This window comes from Myxine glutinosa, chromosome 8 (genome assembly GCF_964187855.1).
Source record: "Myxine glutinosa chromosome 8, kmMyxGlut1.1, whole genome shotgun sequence".
NCBI classification, from domain to species: Eukaryota; Metazoa; Chordata; class Myxini; order Myxiniformes; family Myxinidae; genus Myxine; species Myxine glutinosa.
Genome location: NC_136268.1, coordinates 131741332 through 131763825, shown reverse-complemented (window position 1 = coordinate 131763825; position 22494 = coordinate 131741332). Strand labels below are relative to the sequence as shown.

The 22494-nt window shown below is 45.7% G+C and overlaps 1 protein-coding gene across 1 annotated transcript in view; it reads left to right on the top strand.

Moving 5' to 3' along the window:
• The window catches only part of LOC144893331 (uncharacterized), a 342642-nt gene that overhangs the window by 645 nt on the left and 319503 nt on the right, over positions 1 to 22494 (top strand). The window contains exon 2 of the mRNA XM_078783734.1: positions 893 to 1194. Coding sequence (XP_078639860.1) covers positions 893 to 1194 — 302 coding nt within the window. The remainder of the gene's footprint in view (positions 1 to 892; positions 1195 to 22494) is intronic.

Here is a 22494-nt window from a genome sequence, read left to right as displayed (position 1 = left end):
CCACCTGCTTGCTTAGCTCGTCCTGAAACCTGTCTGGGACATCGCCGATTGCAGGGACTCCTTGCAAAGCGATCTGGCGGCGCCGGTGTTCCTAAAAACGTTTACTTGTAATGTCATGGTTAGTGAGATGTGTTCTGCTAAATGACTAGTTGAACGTGGGCATCTCTCTGGGTGTCATGTAATTGGCCCAAGTTAGAAAAGTACGTGACTTGGAACATCTGAACTTTGTCTCTTACACTTGGACATTCAAGCTGAGGACAGGGTATCCTCGAAGGATTGGAATTCTGTTATTTGAATCACCAACACAGTGGTTCTAAGGTTGTCCGACAATATAAATTTGATCCACAGTTAATGACGAGCATCCTTCGAAAGACAGTTTGGATTGGTATAAAGTTTGTCTAAAAACTATAATTCTGTAGTTATATTGGTATAAATCTAAAGAATCTTAAAGAAACTGACGTTGACTCCATCTTTTCCTCCAATGAAGAGTTAATGCTCGAAACGTCAGCTTCTCCTTGCTTCCTATGGTGGTTATGGTTACCTAGATCAACGTCCTGTTGATTTCATCCATTGTTCTACCTGCTGACGCAGATCAAAACGATCCTTCACCAGCAAGGCTCATTCTTCATTTTGGAAACCTGGTGATTTTTAGGTTTTGCCTCACATATTTTTCCCATTATCCCAGGCTCTTGAATGGGGAAAGACAAACACTTAAAGTTCAAACAAATGCTCCCACTTGTAAAGAGACCAGGATACTTTAGCCCATGATTCATGTATTATTCAGCTATAATGGAAGTATTTGCACAAGATCGCTGGAAATAAACGTGTGCAACAGCTTTGTCTACCAAGTTTTCAGACCGATGATTGAAATGCACTTTTGTTTCGCTTCTAGGATTTCTGGACCGATGGGGTGTCCAAGATGTTTGGCCTTGCTTGGCCTTTTCTTGTGGCTGCCAGGTGGGAAAATATATGGAGACGGTGCGGACACGTCCGCGGGGGACTGCCAGCGACGGACCGTCACTGTCTCGGTACCTGCAGCGCCCATCAGAGAGAATGCGGCCAGGAGGCCAGATCCAGAATCTGACAAGAGCCCACTTGGAGAGGCCTTGTCTATCTCACTGCGCAGTGACTTTCCTGGAGAGCTGGCCATCGTAGATGACTTGCGAAGTACTGATCTACCATACTTTGTCATTGGTATGAATTTTGCAACTGAATCTAAACGATCTTGATTTTAACATTCTTTATCCTTCTCCACATACATATAAACTGTTTCGTTCCCCACTACATGTTGCTCTGTTGTTCTCCTCCTCTTCCCTTTGTAAGGGGTGGGTCTGATGATACCAAACTCCTGGCCTGCTTTGACCACAACACTCCTCCACTCCCCTCTGTCCTCGGACAACTCTCTCCACCCTTCAACCACCCCCACCTTACTGATATCCCCTCTTCACACAATCCTCTCATCTCAACCGTGGTCTACATCTTTTCCTCCTACCTTGTTCCTTGTATCCGCTCTCTTTGCCATTCTTTCTTCCCCCATCCTCACCAAATGTCCAGCCCATCTCAACCAGCATGTCACTAATCTCCCCGTCAAGCTCATCTGCACACAAATCTCCTCCCTCAGTTCATCCATTCTCCTTCTGTCCACCCTCTTCACTCCCGCAATCCTCCTGACCCAGTTTTTCTCACAAACCTGCAGCCTCTGTTGTTGTCTCTCTGTCAATGCCCCGTCTCCAGACTGTAAAGGTAGGCCGGCATTACACAAGAGATCAGAACCTTCCCTTTCAATCTCCTTGAAATATTTCTGTCTGAAATGACACCCTCCACCCTCCTCCACGCATTCACACCTACCCGAATCCTCCTTCGCACTTCTGCCTCTGACTTGCTATCCTCGGTCACTGTTCCACCCAGATACTCAAACCGAATTCCCTGTCTGATCTCATTCCCCTCTAAGCTGATATGCAATTGTTTTCTCTGCTGCCCGTCCCACATTACCTTTGTCTTCTTCATGCTAATTTTCAGCCCAGGTTTCTCAAATGCCTCCTTCCACTCCCACGGTATTCCTGCATCTGCCGCCCACTCTCCACCATAATAACCAGATCGTCCACATGCAATATCCTCCCCAAAATAACTTTCATGTTTACCTGCCTGCTTTCCAACTTCATCACCATGATAAACAGGAGTGGGCTGAGAGTGCTTGACTGCCTCAAACCAATGTTCACATTGAAGTTCTCTAATATCCCATGATCAACCAAAACTCTTCCCTTCGTTCCCTTGTACATCCCTTCCACCAACCTAACGTCTGCCTCTGGCACTCCATCCATCTCAGTGTCGCCATCACCATCTCTCTCGGGACAGTGTCATAGGCCTTCTCCAGATCCACAAATCCCAATGCCATTTGCACAAATTTCACCTTGCACCTCCAACCTCTTCTCCACCAGCTGTCTCAGTGTGAACATCCCATCTGTCATTGCCCTATTCTTTCTAAACTCCAACTTCTCTTCTCTGATCTCCTTCTCCACACTCTTCCTTATCCTCCTGTCCAGAACGGTCTCCAGCATCTTAATGACATGACAAAGGAGTGCAATGCCCTTGTACTTCCCCGGAACTTGAACATCCCCCTTTCCCATCTATATCGGCACAATTAACCCTGTCCTCCACTCCTCCAGAATTGAACCATCTCTCATACATACATTTAACAACCTCTTCGTCCACCTGACTCTGACTTCTCCCACTGCAATTATCATCTCTATACACACCACATCAATGCCTGGTACCCTTCCCTTTTTCATCCTCTGAAATGATGTCCACACTTCCTCTTCTTTGATCTCCACCAACTCCACTTTCCCCTCCACATAACACGGTAGCTCCAGCTTGCCGTTGCTTCCTTCCTGGTTCAACAGCTCTTTGAAATATCCTTCCCATAACTTCAATACTGTACCCCTCTCTGCCACTAGCCTCCCACGGTCCTTAATCCTCTCTGCCACAGTCCTTAATCACCTACATCCCCTTCATCTCCTTGCTATCCTTATCCCTGAAATGATCCAATTTGTAGATCATCTACTTCCTACAATCCTCTTCCAACTTATTGTACACCTCCTCTTCCATATCATTCCTCGCCTTATTCACAGCTCTCCTTGCTGCTTTCTTCTTCTGCACATACAGGTGCAGCAAGCATACATCCGGCTGCCTCCATCTATCCTTGATCTTATCTATTCTCTTCCAAACTTCCTTATTTTCACCTATTGCCTTCGCTACTTCCTACATCCACCATACATCGTCTCCATCCCTCAAATTGACGATGCACCCTTTTCTGAAGTCCTTCCACAAAAGACTTCTGCATTTCCACTAAATGCCTCTCCTTACTTCCAAACCTTCCGCTTCTTCACTAAGTTTCTCATACCTGACCCTCACCCTCTCCTTGTACTCCAGGACGATGTTTCCCCTATACTTCCCCCAGCGAATAACCTTCCAACCCCTGCTCTTAACTTCCCTTCTTTTATTCATCCTCACCACCAACACCACATACTTATAATTGTGCTGGGTAGTAACATGCTCTCCCGTCACTGCTTTGCAATCCTTGACCCTCCATAGCTGTTACTTCCTTACCACCCCCAAATCTAATCCAACACCAAATACATATATCACATTTTAATAACTTTATATTTAATTACACTTTAATATTCAACTGTAAAATAAAACATAATAATGATGAGAAAAATTAAACATTTAAAGTGTAGGTTTTTTTGGTTGTTGTTGTTTAAAAGAAGGTGCTACATCTACCTGATTAAAACACATTTTCATCTTGTAACCTGCAATTATTATATGTCACACAATTATATATACCACAAAACAACTCATCGTATAACTTTGGTGAAATATCCACATGAAGTATATACATATATATATACACTACATGACCAAAAGTATGCGGACACCCCTTCTAATTAGTGGATTCGGCTGTTTCAGCCACACCCATTGCTGACAGATATATATAATCAAGCACACAGCCATGAAATCTCCATAGACAAACATTGGCAGTAGAATGGGCCATACTGAAGAGCTCAGTGACTTTCAACATGCCACCTTTCCAACAAGTCAGTTCGTCAAATTTCTGCCCTGCTCGAGCTGCCTCAGTCAACTGTAAGTGATGTTATTGTGAAGTGGAAACGTCTAGGAGCAACAACAGCTCAGCCGCGAAGTGGTAGGCCACACAAGCTCAGAGAACAGGACCGCCCAGTGCTGAAGCGCATGTGTAAAAATCGTCTTTCCTTGGTTGCAACACTCACTAGCGAGTTCCTAACTGACTCTGGAAGCAACGTCAGCACAACAACTGTTCGTCGTGAGGTTCATGAAATGGGTTTCCATGGCCGAGCAGCCGCTCACAAGCTTAAGATCACCATGTGCAATGCCAGGCATCGACTGCAGTGGTGTAAAGCTAGCTGCCATTGGACTCTGGAGCAGTGGAAACGCGTTCTCTGGAGTGATGAATCGTGCTTCACCATCTGGCAGTCCGACGGACGAATATTGGTTTGGCGGATACCAGGAGAACGCTACCTGCCCGAATGCATAGTGCCAACTGTAAAGTTTGGTGGAGGAGGAATAATGGTCTGGGGCTGTTTTTTATGGTTCGGGCTAGGCCTCTTAGTTGCAGTGAAAGGAAATCTTAACGCTACAGCATATAATGACATTCTAGACGATTGTGTGCTTCCAACTTTGTGGCAACAGTTTGGGGAAGGCCCTTTGCTGTTTCAGCATGACAATGCCCCCATGCACAAAGCGAATTCCATACAGAAATGGTTTGTCGAGATCGGTGTGGAAGAACTTGACTGGCCTACACAGAGCCCTGACCTAAACCCCATCGGACACCTTTGGGATGAATTGGAACGCCGACTGCGAGCCAGGCCTAATCGCCCATCAGTGCCCGACCTCACTAATGCTCTTGTGGCTGAATGGTAGCAAATGCCTACAGCAATGTTCCAACATCTAGTGGAAAGCCTTCCCAGAAGAGTGGAGGCTGTTGTAGCAGCAAACGGTGGACCAACTCCATATTAATGCCCATGATTTTGGAATGAGATGTGTGATGTTCAGGTGTCCACATACTTTTGGTCATGTAGTGTATATATATATATATATATATATATATATATATATATATATATATATATATATATATATATATATATATATATATATATATATATATATATATATATATATATATATATATATATTTAAACGTGAATAACAAAGCGAAACAGATCCCAAGTGCGTGGATTTCTTTCCCCAGCCACGGCAGATGTCGCGGTATTTGCATAGAGTGACATTATTGGATGCATCCTTTTTCAAATCAGATTAACAACTTTGAAATGTGTGATTTTCACAAATGAAGCCACTTAGGAAATAAACTTTTCTGCAATGATTAGAAACTTAACTGGATTAGAAACTGCTCAACCATGGATGAAGAAAGATTTTCTTCACTGACTCTTCTCCACATAGAAGGCACTTTAACTGTGAAGCATATTCCAGAGGACATTGTGGCCGTTTACGCTAACCGAAGGGAAAAATGATTGTACCTTCTTTAGTCATTAAGGTAAGAACAGTATTTATATTCAGACAATGTTTATGTATGTGTGTCACCAGGGAGACATGATTCATAAAGTGCTCGATTTATTTTTACGGCATAGCCCATTGGGCAAAGCCGTATATAACAGTGTTTGTCCATCCGTATGTATGTATGTATGTATGCATGTCCCCCTCAAACGTATAACAATCAGAGTTGAGGATCTGGTCACATGACAGGGTGATGTGATTACGTCTGATGTCATTACTGCGGTGTGGCGGCTGACTCCGCGCGCCGCCATTTTTATTTAGATGCCGTTCAGGGAAAACATATCGGCGAATCTGTCATATATCACAATCGACAGGGGCGGATCCGGGGGGGGGGTGCAGGGGGTGCGCACCCCCCCTTCAATCCAGGATGAGGGTGCAGGCGGAGCGAATCTGCTGAACTGTTGGACCAGGGAAGAACACAAGGAACTGCAGAAACTGCCAAGAACGCACGAAATGCCGTTTCTGACGATCAATTTTGAAAAGATTTCCTGGGGGAGGACCCCCAGATCCCCTAAATCCCCCCCCCCCCCGAGCCCTATAGTTTCATGCCCCCCCCCCCTCTTGAAATTCCTGGATCTGCCCCTGACAATCGCCATACTCTACCTTCATGCTTTTCATTCAGTGTAAAACACAAACAAACCGATTGTTAAAATGACCATCAAATATCGAAAGCATCGGCGCCACGGCTCTTCCATCAATACGGTATGTATAGGCCTTAGGCTTCATGCCTCACCTTCGGACCGCTTCGGACAAATGAAGCCCATGTTTCTTAATACAGTCGTGTATCGTTTCAGTGGTATCGTTTTCGTAATAGTAATAATGTAGTAACTATAACCGTAACACTTTAATCCCAATGTCGTGAATACAAAGTTGATGGATTGAAGCGGAGTATGGTTCATGAACCAGTGATAAGCGGTGTTCTGCACTAATATTAATAACCGCAGTATTAACGGAGAATAAAAATAAGGAATTGGCCTTGGTTTTGTTAATGGTAATATCATTTTTGACATAATGATAACGTAGCGTTAATATTATAGTAAATCTAATCGAAACACTAATCTCTTCGTCGTGACTGCAAACGTACTGGAAGTTAAAATATATCATCTTCTACATATTAAAGTAGCGGCAGTTTTGTGTCCGTTACGTCATTACGTTTATGATGTCATTACGACGGCTAACCCCACGGACCGACATTTTAATTTACTAGTAGGCCTACACTCGCTCACTACGGGAGCTGCAGGAAGGGTCATTCTTCTTTGGGGTATATAGATTACAGTCGATCTATGCTCGGTTCTCAAAAACATTGGGTGTGTTCATTTTCCACGTTTATTGTGGAGAGATCGTTGTTTGGTTTGAGCATTCGAGCAAGCACCCCATTCAAAACCCTTAAGGAACGGCTGGCTTGGCAAGCGCCAGCTAGCTGCTTGGTAAATGAGTACACCTCCAACCCTTGTGCTGTATAATCTAGATTACAGTAGATCTTCCCTCAGTTCTGTCAGTAAAACTTACCTCACGGATGTCGGGATTCCTCCAATTTTTTTTTGTTTTAATGTTATAAACAGCATTATTGACTGTTTGAAAAGCTAATCATATGTGTTTGTTATATATATAATATGTTACAAGCCCGGCTACGCCTCTGTTTGACTTGTGGTCTTGTTTTTTTGTTGTTATGAATTGGTTGTTATGCTAATAGTAATATGGGTGGTAGCTGTTGTGATTGGTACTACGTACTGCGTAGTGACGTAGGGGGGCGTGGCTGGGGTGGTTAATGGCGGCTCATCATGATGGCCATGTGCTCTGTGAGAGCTTGGTATCGTCTTTAATAAACGACTTGATTAAAGGAGATTCCTGAACTTACTACATGGTGGCAGCGCGGGATCGTGAAGATCAACAAGCAGTTTGACGTTTGGTCTTGTTTTCTTTGCGGATTACCATGGCGGCACGTTCCGTGTTTTTTTTCAACATGGCGAAGTTCCCGACAATGGACTGGTCCAGCTCGGACCTGGCGGAGACCTTCAAGTTATTCAAGCAACGAATGAACTTGGTGCTGTCGGATGAGGGCGTCGATACTAAAGCCAGGCAGGCCATCAAGATTCAGATTGCTGTGGGAGACGAAGGACTGAGGCGGATCAATGCATCGACTCTGAGTGAGGATGATAAAAAGGATCCGGATAAATTATATAAATTATTCGAGGATCAGTTGGACATTCATGTAAACTTTCGGATTCACCGGCTGTAAATGATGAGATTTCGGCAGCAAGAAGGAGAGTCCATTGATGATTTCGTCAACCGATGCCGACAGAAGGGAAGGTTGTGCAATTTCTCCGAAGCAGAACTCTCGGAACGGATTATCGAGTTGATTGTTGCGAGCACCCCACATGATGATTTTCAAAAGCATCTGCTCGACCAGGAGGTCGGGTACGACATGGACCTGGTTTTAAGTGAGGGACTCAAGTACGAAGCAATGGTAATCGGAAAGCAGGCCATCCAGAAGATGGAAGGGCCTTCATCGTCTGTGAATGCCATGACACATCGACAAAAGTGCAAAAGGTGTGGACTATCACATCCACCATGGAACTGCCCAGCATACAATGATTATTGTAAGTATTGTGGTGAACTGGGACACTGGGCCCGTTGTTGTGAAAATCCCAAACGAAGCACGAGATATGCTGATGGATACGAGTGGAGCCGCCATCCTGCAATGGGTGGAAGAGGCCGTCGAGTCAGCAGAAGCAAGTTGAGAGGTATGCTTCGGGGAAGTAACAATAATGGGACCTCGGTGAATGAAGTGTCGGGGTATTGTACTGAAGGCGATGAAGACAGTTACGAAAGTGACACTGAGGCATATGAACACACCAAGCCGTTTCACGTGATCAGGGTATCCGCACTGTGTATGAAGGAGAGGAGGGATGAAGTGTACACATTGTTGAACATTGTATGCCCTGACATGAAAGGTGTATACAAACTGCAGTTGAAAGTGGATACAGGTGCGTCAGGGAATACTTTGCCAACGCGTATTGTGAAGGACATGTATGGAAACAAATGGATGTCAAAACTGACTCCGCTTGGTGGGACCAAGCTCACTGCTTACAATGGCAGTGAGATCAAGTGTCATGGAATCCTCAAGCTTTTGTGTCGATATAAAGACTCAGATTGGTTCAAGTACAGGTTCTATGTGGTTGAAGTACCTGGACCTGCAGTACTTGGACTACCATCGTGTGAACGGCTCAACATCGTCACCATAAACAACATTGCTGGGCAACGGAGGACATTGCTGAAGGCTGCATCTCCAGCATCAAGGATTCCGAAACCAATGCGCCATGAGGAACAGGCCTACAAGGTGAATTCCGTGGATGATTTGAAACGGCTGTTCCCGGACAGGTTTGACTGCATTGGGAATTTTAAAGGAAAAGTGAGGCTTCATCTAAAGCCTGATGCAAAGGCATCGATTGACGCACCAAGGAAGTGTAGTGTTCACATCAAAGGGAAGTTGAAGGAGGAACTAATGACAATGGAAAAACAGGGTATCATCAGGAAAGTGGACTATCATACGGATTGGTGCTCTTCCATCTGTAATAGTGTAAAGAAAGATGGGAGCTTAAGAGTATGTCTCGATCCGAAACGCCTAAACTCTTGGCTGAAGAGGTGTCCACATAAAATACCGACATTAGACGAGCTGAACCCAGAATTTGCTGACGCCACAATATTCTCAAAATTAGATGCTCGGGCTGGTTATTGGGCTGTGCATCTGGACGAGGAAAGCCAGGATTTGACCACATTCCGCACACCTTTTGGGGGCTGGTGCTTCAAGAGATTGCCTTTTGGGTTATGTGTCAGCCAGGATCTGTTCCAGCAAGCCATGGACCGCATACTCGAGCAAGCACCAGGCTGTATTGGTATCTCCGATGATGTGGCAGTATCAGGACGAACTGAAGAGGAGCATGATCGTAATCTTCTGAACCTGATGAAAGTAGCACGAAGAGAGGGTCTGGTTTTCAACCCTTTGAAATGTATCATCAAGACTGACCATATCAACTTCTTCGGCTCGATCTACAGCAAACAAGGAATCTCACCAGATCCTGGGAAGATCTGTGACATCCGGAAGATGCCGTCACCGCAGGATAAGGAAGACTTGAGCCGATTCATTGGACTGATGAGCTATCTGTCACCACATATTCCCCACTTTGCGGATAAAGTGGCACCCCTCCGAGATTTACTGAAGAATGGAGTGCCATTCATGCGGCAGGAAGAGACCATCAGTTTGCGTTTGAGCAACTGAAACAGAGTGTTGATGCAGACGCCTGTCTAACATACTATCATCATGACAGGGAGACAGTTTTGGAAGTAGATGCGTCACAGAAGGGACTGGGGGCATGCCTTTTGCAGGATGACAAGCCTGTTGCTTTTGCGTCACGTACTCTGAGACCCACTCAGTCTGCATATTCAAACATTGAACGAGAAACCCTGGCCCTTGTTGCTGGCATACAGAAGTTCCATACTTGTGTTTGGGAAACGCTTCAAGGTATACACAGACCACAAACCATTGGTCATGATCATCAGCAAACCGCTTACAAGCGCCCCTCCACGGCTTCAGCGCCTTCTTGTGAAAATCCAAGGCTACGATTTTGATCTGGAGTATAAGGCCGGCCGTGAGATGATGCTATCAGACACGCTGTCGAGGCTACCGAACCCAGAGAACAATTAGGAACTGCAGTTGGACACACGTGTAGATGGTATTGAGCTTGATGATGTGGATGATCATCATCACTTTGACCTCATTGATTTCAGCTCAAGGAAACCATTAAAACCAATTCCATTAAAACTGGTATTCTGAACACAGTATGAGGTCCAAAGTAATGATAATACCCATAATTTCAATACCAAGGAGTTCAAAAACAATTAATTTCAATATGGCAGTCAAATTCAAAATGGTGGAAAAATCCAAGATGGCCGCCACTTCTTAAATAACCACATGACAAAAACTTAATGTCCTTGATAACACAAATTGTGAATGATGAAATAGGTCCATTTTGGTGGTAATGCCCACATAAGTAATGCTAGGCCGTTGGGGAAACATGTTACTGATTCGTTGAAATCGGTGGATGCCAGCCATAGTGAGAAATAGTGAGAAAATCCAATATGGCTACCACTGTTTTACACAAAGGTCCACATTGCTATAACAATGATAGCGTAATGTAATTTCCTGTTTGACCATATTTAAATATTCCTGTCTCACAATCATCCGTTTTACCTTACAAGTCCTCGTGTTCATCTCCCACAATGTTCTGAGCTGATTGTTCATTGTTGCTACAGCCGTAGTTCAAACAGCTACAGACCTCTGTGCATGGGAGTTTATTGCTGCGGCAACTACAGGAGTTTCCTTTGCATCCTGATTTGCAGCCACATTTTACCAGCTTAGTCACGGCCTCTGGTGCTGGAGGGTTCAAACACATCACCGGAAGAAATCTATTTTCCTCTGACTTCCATCCGTAGTCAGTGGGAGAAGGAAGGGACGGTTGACTTTCGCATGCCTGCATCCATATCATTGCAATATAATGTGCTCGCAGAATGTGTGGTGTCAATGATCCAGAGGTTGGAGGCAGACTCTCTCCCTCGGCCTGTCGATTTGAGTACAAGAACCATCGTAGTGCATTTACTTTGGTGTGTGTTTTGGATCTGTACAACAAGCAAACGAACCTTTCCAGTTGGTCAATTGCGTTTGGAGAGGGTGTAGCAGCAGATTTTCCAAGTGAAGCAAGTGAATCCAGTATCATATCATCGCAGGACATGAACACCTTCATACACCAGTCCTTTGTCCTGCCGGCGAACCTGCCACACATATCTGATCCTGTGAAAGAATGAAACCCGAGAATAGCTGAGGCGCGGTTAACTCCTAACTTTTCAAAGATAGGTTTGACTGCAATTTTCCTATTCAGTTTTCCTTTTCCGGTAAGGAAATATGTCTCAGCAGGTAGCTGTGGATACATGTGGATCATCAGCAAGAAGACATCGGTATCTGGAGAGTCTATTACAAGTTCTACATCGCCGTTAACTGTTAGGGCATGGAGCAAGAGTAACGTATCCGCTTCTTCATGACCGTGTTTTACCAATTCATCAGGCACACTTACATTGCCTTTTGTCTCAGTGCCGAAGGTTACCATGAACTTCTTCAATTTGTTGGCAGAGCTGTTGCTGTGATCCAGAGTCTTTGCAGCTAAATACTCTACAAGTTCTGCCTTGGTTTTGACACTTGAAAGGAAGTCCTTCAAGGAAATATTCTGGATCAGTGTACTATCTTGGATGTGATAGTAGGTCGAGTTTCCCTTTGTTCTCTTTTTTCTCATTTGCTCTTTCAGAGAACTTTCGACGTATCTGTCAAATACCAGTCTTACTTCGTCGTAGTTCGCTGCAATCCTGATAAGCTTTTCAAGAAATGACATGGCAAAATCACTGCATGTTTTCATTTTGTCTGTCTTGGAGATGGAGTTAACGAGGGCCATGCCATCTATGACTACAACTTTAAATTTCTCAGACATGTCGGACATGTCAGTTGAAGCTTCTTGCTCAGGCTGCGCTTCTTTTACTTCAGGCGCCTCGGCTTGGGGTGGTTCTTCAGTTTGGGAGTTTTCACTCAATACTTGGTCGCCAGAAACACTCGGTATGGCATTAGCTGGATCGCTTGTGGCTTCTGTTGGGCTAGGTTGCTCCTTGGTAACTAGCGCTTCAAGATGATGAAGGACCTTAGCCTTGTCATATGCTAGGAGAAGTGACCCATCCGAAGCGAAAAGGGCACGTGGAACAATTCCAAATTCATACTTCCCAATACAGTCCTTTAGATCAAGGTCTGGATGGCTTCTTGATGCTACTATAAACCTCTGTAGGAGTCCTCGTTCTTCTTTGACTTTAATGAGTTTGTCACCTGCTTTCACTTTCTTCACTGTGTTGGCACTTTTGAAAGTGCCTATGTTCTTTCTCTTCATTGGATCCCACACTGAAAGTTTTCCTTCTGTTAGGCGTTCTTTGACAAATGTCTGGAACAACTGTTGTCCGATGGCATCGCGGCCTACTATGTCCTTTGTTACCTTTTCATCAATTACTTTCTTGGTAAGAAGGTTACACAGGTCACTCTCATCGGTTACGAATGGGTCTCCATGAACAACAAATACCTCTGTCAATCTAGCGGAATTTCTCATTACTCGGGTGGACTTTCCCCCTGTGATCTCGTGGTGTTGGTCTCTGGTATCAGCACCTTCCATGCCATATTCTCTTTGAAACTCCTCTACTAGATTAGACAAGTCAGGTGCAATCAGGAAGAAACGGTCTAGAGCTCTCTCAATTTGGGTTATTCCAGTAATGCCTCCAATGACCTTGAGTTTGCGGTTCTCCTGCTCAATTCCGTGATCTGGACCTATTGAAGTGAATGCAGCAATCCCCTTCGTCACACAGAAATTTCCTTTCAGGAGTTCTGCCCAGACATCTGGAAAAACTTGTTCTGTTCGCTGCATTGTTGACAGGTACAAAGGGAGCAAACGTGCGTAGTTCAGGTGGTCGTGAGCAAAGAAGTACTGGATAAGAGCTTCAGTGCTTTCCATATGCAGCAGCAGGTCCCGTTGTCTGGTAGCTCTAATATACTGAAGGATAGTTTCAAACTGCCTCAAGTAGTTACGGATGTAGTGTTGAATTGGTGCTGGATTGCTTTCAAACTGTCCCAACTTTGTGAGGATATCTCTAGATTCGAACATGGTCATGGTTTCTCTGACGGCATCTCTGAGGTTTTGACGGTTGCCTGTGTTCATGCTGATATCTTTCTGATATGCTTTTTCCAAATCAATGGATGCTTCACTTAGGAACACTTTCTCTTCTGGTGCTTTTGTTAGGAACCTGTCAAAGTAGAGATGGTATAGAGCAAGCAATGTTACAGTATGTGCTTCTAGGGACCTGTAGAGATGTTTTCCATTTAGGATTTGCGTTACGGTTGTTGGAGAATATAGTCCAGCTTCGACCCAAGCCTGTTCAATGCCGCTTCCTTCCACGTATTTGCCTAATGCCGCCAATGCCCAGAAGACTACGTGCAACTCACCAGGCCGAAACAGGAACTGCTTCTTCATTTCATCTCTTTCTACCCATAGTTTCATTGCCATATCATAGAGTTGGAGATCAAGTGTCATCACTGTTATTTTGTCTTTTCCAAGAACCTGAGTTGTCATATTATGTGCTCTCATCAGACCAGTATAAAGGGTTCCGTAGTCTGTAGGTGGTGATCGTATCAGTGGTGGAACTAAAGAGACATTGGTTCGGCTCGCTGAAGAAGACAGCAGGGAGTTAAAAGCACCCCATGTTCCTTGAGACTTTGATTTTGCTTGTGTTACTTGTGTTTTGTGTGTTGCCATATTGAAATTAATTGTTTTTGAACTCCTTGGTATTGAAATTACTAGGGCATGCCCGTACTATATATAAGCTAGGACGTGCCCGTACGTGGGTGCCCGTTCCTTGCCAAAAAAAAAAAAAAAAAAAATTTGTGTAGGGGTGTGTGTGTGTAAACATCCTAGGGCGTGCCCGTACGTGGGTGCAAAAAAACATGCGTGCAAACAACAACAACAAAAAAAAACTTTGAAACCACGTGGCAGTAACGACCACAGAACCCCCCCCCCCCTCTATTTACATGAATGGTTTGGTCCATTCGCAACGACCACAGAACCCCCCCCCCCCTCTATTTACATGCAATGGTTTGGTCCAAAGCGAACGGCTTGCAGTGTTTGGTAAAGAAATCGCCATAGCTCGGTAAGTACTTGTCCGATTAATATGAAACCTTGAAAAGGCACATCCTCGGGTCCCCAGCAATATACCTGGCAAGTTTAAAGTATATCGGACCCGTGGTTGTCGAGAAACAGCGGTCACAGACAAACATACACACATACACACATACACACATACACACATACACACATACACACATACACACAGAGATTAATGGAATTATAGATAGATGGGTATTATCATTAATTTGGACCTCATACTGTGTTCAGAATACCAGTTTTAATGGGATTTATATATTTTGGCGGCCATCTTGGATTTGACACCCTTAATCCGTTTTAAAAAATTAACAACCTATTTTTTCGAACATGTGACACCCCAAAGACAAGGAATCAAGTGGAATTTTGCTTTTAACAAAAAAAAAACACGACAGCCATTTTTAAGACATAGCAGCCTACACTATATTGGTGCAGAGACAATCCGTTGATTGGAATGATTCTGTGTTTTCTCTGTTTTAGCTAATCATACTGAGCAGTAATTACATTGTGGTTAAGAGTTATAACAGTAACCCCATATGTGTCCCATATGTGTGGCATACATATTTTGTATGCATACATACATACATACATACACATACATATACACATACATACATACATACACACACACACACACACACACACACACACACACACACACACACACACACACACACACACACACACACACACATACATACATACAAACACATACATACATAACAGACATAACATAATCCCATCTATGTGTGGTGCAAGTTGTGTCTGATTGTGTTTATTATTTTGATTTCGTTTAGTAGTGTTTTGTTGCATACAAACATAATAATTTCAATGAAAGGGGGATGTTGTGATTTGTACTACGTACTACGTACTGCGTAGTGACGTAGGGGGGCGTGGTTGGGGTGGTTAATGGCGGCTCGTCATGATGGCCGTGTGCTCTGTGAGAGCTTGGTATCGTCTTTAATAAACGACTTGATTAAAGGAGATTCCTGAACTTACTACAGTAGCTGGTGAACATGTCAAACTAGAAAGCATTCGGAAATCCGCAAAGTCCGTCCGCATCCGTTTGTATTCAGATGTCGTCCTCTTCTTCTTCCACCTGCTCAAAATAATGGAAACAGTTTTTTTAAAAAAAATACACAATGAAAATTGATGATTGTATGCAGGCTTTACCTTTCATATCTTTAGATCTAAAAAAACCAATCAGTTTCTAACTTTCGATTTGTGAACTATTGCATCCAGGATGACTCCATATATGTGCTCGGTAAAAGGGAGAGATAATGTTGCACGTGGAAGGTGGCACTTATCGCTCCCGGTAATGTGCAGTAAGGTCTGTAATGTCCACATTATTGGCGCTATCTCCACACACAATATGGAGTGTAACAATAACTGGTGTATAACCAAAAGGTTTTCAGAGTCACAAATGTATGGAAGCTTGCTGCGTTGCCCTGGTGATGCACCAACAAAGGCAAAACCAGGTTGGAAAGTCCCGGTCGCCATGCACTTGTGACAGCATCTGAATAATATCTTTCTGACCAATTAGCACTGCGGGATGGCTTTAGGAGCAATAATTTAATATATATCACTGTCATTCTCTGCTTCTGTCTGTTTGTTTGTCCGTTCATGGGTGGGGCTTCCCCCGTTGAGGGAGGGGCTAAACTGGTTCTGGGAGGGGCTTCAAAAACAAATCTCCACAATTTTGTTTGCTTCATAGCAAATTCATTTCAAATTCATTTTGTTCAAAATTCAATTTTGTTCAATTCAAAATTCATTTTGTTTGAGGCTCCATAGGCCTCTAGTATCCTTTTAAGACTGAATCAACGTGTCTTCTATAATAAGAGGTTCCCTTTGGAAGAAACATAGGAACATTACAACTCATGCAAAGGACACAAGGTAATGCATGTTTATGCTGGAGCGATTGTGGCAGCGGCCTATTATACACAGCCCAAAGAAGATGCGTTTTCATAATGCAGAGGAAATATATAAACACAGAGGGAAAATTGCCGAGAGATATTTTTTAGTTCTTATTTTAGAAGTTATGACTTCTAAAATGACTTCTATTTTAGTTACTAGGGCATTGCCCGTACTATATCTATATCTAAAATTATATCCCCCCCCCTCTATTTACATGAAATGGTTTGGTCCAAAGCGAACGGCTTGCGAGTACGGTGACAATCCCCCCCCTCTATTTACATGCAATGGTTTGGTCCAAAGCGAACGGCTTCCGGAGTTTGGTAAAGAAATCGCCATCGCGTGCACAAACGCGCAGGAAAGCGAATGAATCGCAAATTCGTTTTTATTAGTTTTAAAACATAGTTTAACGCCAACATAGTTTTCCAACGTGAAATAAATGAATACGCTGTCAAATGTGCCATCCGAGGCAGAGTGTGTCCGCCACGTTCGGCACACGCGATAGTTCGCTGCTCTCTGATTGGTTGAATCGTTTTTTGGACATAGCTCGGTAAGTAATTGTCCGATTAATATGAAACCTTGAAAAGGCACATCCTCGGGTCCCCAGCAATATACCTGGCAAGTTAAAAGTATATCGGACCCGTGGTTGTCGAGAAACAGCGGTCACAGACAAACACACAGACACACAGACACACAGAGATTGCTGGAATTATAGATAGATGACTTTTATTTTAAAAGTTATGAGAAGTTATTTTAGAAGTCTTATTTTAAAAGTTAGCACATCAACTTTAAAGAGGTTTATTTGAAATGTTTAATTAAAAAGTATGTCCTTTTGTATGATGTAGCGAAAAGAGTAATTTCGATTTTCAGTCTATCGCCGTGTGTTTCCATTTTGCTGCCTCGGAGACATGCTGAATGGAGAAGGTGGATCAGACTCGGCAACGGTTGCTAGAGTGAGATGTGCATGGAAGAAGTTTCGGGAATTGAGTGGCGTGCTGATGAGGAGGGGATTGTCGTTGAAGCTGAAGGGAAAGGTGTATGCTGCATGTGTGAGAAGTGTTATGATTTATGGGAGCGAGACATGGGTAATGAACGTAGAGCAGCAACGAAGGCTGGAAAGGGTGGAAATGCGAATGGTTCGGTGGATGTGCGGAGTATCGTTGAGAGAGAGGAAGACAAATGATGAATTGCGAAAGATTATGGGAATAGAGCCTGTGATTGATGCTGTGAAGAGGAAGAGGTTGAGAAGGTTTGGTCATGTGTTGAGGAAGGATGAAAGTGACTGGTTGAGAAGAGTGATGGAAATGAATGTAGAAGGAAGTAGAGGACGGGGAAGACCGAGAAAGACTTGGCTAAAGGTGGTGGAAGAAGAAATGTGGGCAAGGGGGTTAACAAGGGGAGATGCAGAAAATAGGGCAAAATGCAGAAGATTGTCATGGGGACCGCAAGGCGAACCCCTGCTCTAGCAGGGAAAATGGCCTTAAAATGCCTGTTGTTGTTGTTGTTGTTGCTGTGTGTTTCCTATGGGTACTCCACTAGTGTGTGTGTGTGTGTGTGTGTGTGTGTGTGTGTGTGTGTGTGTGTGTGTGTGTGTGTGTGTGTGTGTGTGTGTGTGTGTGTGTGTGTGTATATTGTTGCGAATATGGAATTTGACCTCCATATCCGCTTGTAAATATTCCCCTATCTTCTCCGATACTCCCCAACTCTCCCCTTACCCCATTCCCTAGTCCCATTGTCTGTAAACAACACCCATTAGAGCCGATCTTCCCCTTCATTCCCCCATTAAATGTCGTGCCCAGGTCCCCCGCACCACACGTAGACAATTATAGGACATCTTGCTAGTTATTCTTAATCTATGTCAGTTAAGGACTTGTTTCCATTAATTATGACTCTTCGTTGCACCAGAATGTGATGATATGGCACCAGTAGGAGTTTAGGACCTTCCCATACCTCCCCGCATCTCTTCCCATCATCTCAAGCTCCAACAACAACCACAACAACAGCGGCTATGCGTCCTCACTCCGGCTCGGTTGGCCGCCATTGAACATGTGCTCGACGGGGTTACCCAGAAGGGGGCTCCCTGTCGGCCCCTCGTCAAGGGCGGAGCCGGTAACCCCCGCACCCAATGAGAAGCCATGGGTCGATGCCATATGGGGCGGAGCTAACGAGCGAGGGCGTGACTCCCCGCCGGATATACGCGGCCCCGCGCCGGACGTGACGTGAGATGCGCCCCGAGCTTGGAAGGAAAAGACGCCACCCTCCCGAGCGCTGAGCGACCTCCCCAGCTTGAGACCAAAGTCGCGACCCACAAGCGCTGTGATACCTTCACGCATCTCTGGACACCACCGTACGTGATCCTGCCCTGAGCACAGGTGCACCTGGAGCGATCGCTACCCGCTTTCCTGGCCATCAAACCCCGTGTGAGTGAGCCTTGTCCCGCGTTTACCTGTCGTCTGTCCGGGGATAATATAAGTGTGTTTAAGTGCCCACCTTCCTATGTTTCCCTCTTGTCCCTGTAATCTAAACCTTCCGCAATTGTAATAACAACCTTTGAGAACCGTATCCCTGGTGTCGTATTGTGTGATTGTAATCCAGCCGGGTGTCTTCTTTTTCTTATTGAGCCAGCATAGCGCGATTAGTCAACCCCGAGTACAATCGGGTAACTTGTACGGATACGGCGGCCATCCCGCTCGGCCCACCATACCATCAAAGTCGTATCTGTAACAATTGGTGTCGAGGAGTGGAATTCGAACCCGGGACTAAATTAGTTAGGCCCAAATTTTGGGAGGGAAAATCGATTCGGAGCGCGTTTCCCGCGCGAAATTATAACGGCGAAATTTCAATTTGTTTTACGAAAATAAAAAAAATAAAAACCGAGTTTTGAAAGTCGCGCTATGGCGGATCAAGACGGCTGGGGTCCGGTAGGGGAGAGTGAGGCAGGGTCGGTCCAGGACCAAATTGAGGGACGTGAGGAGAGCGAAGCAGCGAGGGTAGCAGACGCGCAAAATGGCGCCTCGCTGGTCACCGCGCCCGTGACCGTGGCAGCGCCCCTGGTGGATCCGAACCTTTTTATGTTGCAAATGAGGGCCCTTATGGAACGAATAGAGGGCCAAATGGGGGTAATGAGGGACGAAGCGAGGGCTCAGAGTGAGCAAATGGGGGTAATGAGGGACGAAGCGAGGGGTACCAGTGAGGGGTTAGACAATAATTTTGAGGAGTTAGACAAGAAATTTGGGAAGATAGACAATAATTTTGAGGGGTTAGACAACGGGATAAAAGAAGTGAAAAATGGGTTAATGGGGGTAGAAAATAGAATGGCTGCCCAGGAGAATCAGATAGAGGGAGTGAAAAATGGGTTAGAGGGGTTAGAAAACAGTATGGAAGGCAAATTGAGGGACATGAGGGACCAAGCGGAAAGGGAAGTTAAACAAATGGAGCAGCAGATAGAGGGGGTCAGAATGGGGGTAGAAACCAAACTGGATGCTCACAGGGAGGAAATGGAGCAGATGAGGGTGGCATCTGGGCAGGAGATGCAAGTGATGGGAGAGGAGATCAGAAGAGGAGTGAGTGAGGAGGTCGGAGGAGTGCGCGAGGAGGTGAGGCACTGTGAGGAGCACATGGAAAAGGAGGTGAGAAAGGCGACTGTAAAGTTACAAGGGGGCATAGAGGACCTGACGCAAGAGGTGGAGCAGCTGACGGTGGGACAGACGGAGTTAGTGGAGCAGGTTCAAAGGAACACTGCGGTATTAGGAGGTTTAAAAGCGACACAAAACGACATAAAAAACGACTTGATAGCGACGAAGAGGGAATGTCAGATGGTACGTGAGGGACTGACAACGAGGTTGGACGAGGTGATAGAGGTTATGGAGACGACGGACCGGCAGGTGAGGACGCACATGGAAACGGTCAAGGTAGCCTTAGAGGATGAGCTTGAGGAGACGTACCGGGACATAAAAGAGGTGAAGCAGAAATTAGAAGAAGTGGAAGAAGGGGTGAGCGAAATTAAGAAGCGACGGAGAGAGGATAACAAAGAGATAAAGGAGGAAGTAAAAGAATTGGTCCAAAGTCTGTGTTTGGATCGTGATGATGTGCTCATTAACCGGATGAGGGATTCGCAGGTGATGGAGGAGAAGCGAAGAGGAAGAGGACCCGGTGTAAGTGGTGACCAATATGGTCGTGCGTATGATGCGCCAGGGGATTTAATGAGCTTGGGGGTCGAGATGGACCCGGGTGTTCGTGAGAGGCCACTGGTGAAGTGTGCGAAAGGTCTGGTGTGCGAAAAAGGAGGTGTGCGAGAATGTCCGACCATGGGGTGTGTGAGGAAAAAGTGCGTGCCAAGGAGTAGTGAGGGTGCTGGCGAGAGTGAGTCGGTCGTAGCGCGTGTGCGAGGGAGCACATGGAAGCGCGGTGTGGTAAGTGTTACAGAGGGTGTGACGGGAGAGTGTGCGCAGGAGTGTGCGCGAGAAAGGTGTGTGACGGACAGGTGCATGAGGAAAGAGTGCGCTGTCAGAAGTAAGGAAGAGTGTCCACCTGTGGTGAGTGTTACAGAGGGTGTAACGGGAGAGTGTGCGCGAGAAAGGTGTGTGACGGACAGGTGCATGGGGAAAGAGTGTGCTGTCAAGAGTAAGGGTGAGTGCGCTGTCAGGAATGGAGGTGAAAGTAGTGAGAGTGACATGGAGCGTGAGTTAGTTGTGACAGGTGAGCGAGGATGTACACCTGGGATGGAAGGATGCACACCTGGAATGGTAGAGCGTGAGTGGGAATGCACGCTGGAGTTGGTGGTGAGGCACGTGGTTGGGTGTGCGAATGAGGGCACACCTGTGATTGTCACAGAGGAGGTGACAGAGGAGGGGGCGCGAAGAGGTGTTTTGGTGAGGTGTGCGACCAACGAATGTGTGCCAAAGTGTTCGGTGGTCAGGTGTGTGACCAAGGCTGTGAGTGGAATGAGGGTACCTGGATGTGTAAGGAAAGGTACGAGGAGCATGGGGACGGCTGGATGTGTGAGCAAGGAACGGGCTGCGGGGTGTAAGCATGCAGGTGAAGCATCGACGTTAGACGGGATAGAGTTTAGAACGACTTATAGTCGAATCGGGCCCTCGGTGCGTGCTGGGCCTCGCTTTGAACGGCCGCGTCCAGGCTCCACTAGGCGGAGCTGGCAGCCCGATAGGAAGGGTCGTTATGGCGACCACGTTTTGTTGAGACGTGCCGGCAGGTCGAGATCGGGACATTGGATGGCTCCACGCCGAGGTGATGCGTGGGATCTCGGCCCGGGTACGCCCCCGTCCCTGCCCCGAATGCCGGACGCATCCAGCCGCAGGCACAAAACAACCAGCATCCATTGCTTGGCTTTACGAAGCCGGGCTTTGGACAGGGATTGGCGCACCGAGAGGTATTAGTGAGTAGACTGGGAGATGAGGTTAGTGTTTTGGACCCAAAATTAGAGAAAAACAAAATTTGATGATTGGCAAGGGATTGGCAGGAGTGATTGGCAGATGATGGGCAGTGATTGGCAAATTTTTAATTTGTTGAAATTGGACGAGCGAAATTGGTAGTGAGAGACCCCCGATGTGGTGGGATGGCAAATCCACCATCCCTCACAGGGGGGGGCAAATGCGCAATAGCTTATGGGGTGTATGGCAGTGAAAACTAGCCCGGGTGGGTTAGGATATGGCGTGTAGGGATCTAGCGAGGATTGACATTAGGTAACGTTAAGTTTAGTTAGTGACTGATACCTGTAGTGGGGACGCAGGTAGATTAGTATGGATGATAATGACGTGGGAGCGCAATAGTTTAAAGGGACGACTGGGAAGCGCAAGTTTCAGAGGGGAGTAGTTAGCTGAGATGATGCTGTGTGTGTGAGGATTGAACAGGTGTGATTGCACAGGTGTGCAACTGGACAGGTGTGTGGAGTAGTGTATGAGTAGTGAGTGTGTGGATCAGCGCGAATGCGCTTGGGGAGAGAAGGGTGCCGGTGGCACCAGGTGTGAGAGCACAGGTGTGCAAGTACAGGTGTGTGGAGAAAGTTGGAGTAAGTGGTACGGAGTGGTGTGCATGGTGCGAAGGTGTGGATGGGGGAAGAGTGGACCCCCATCACGGATACCCGGGGCGGGTAGTGTAAGTGTTAGGTAGAGGGTGCAGGTAAATTGTGGTTGGATATTGGCATTTGTGGTGCGGTTCAGAA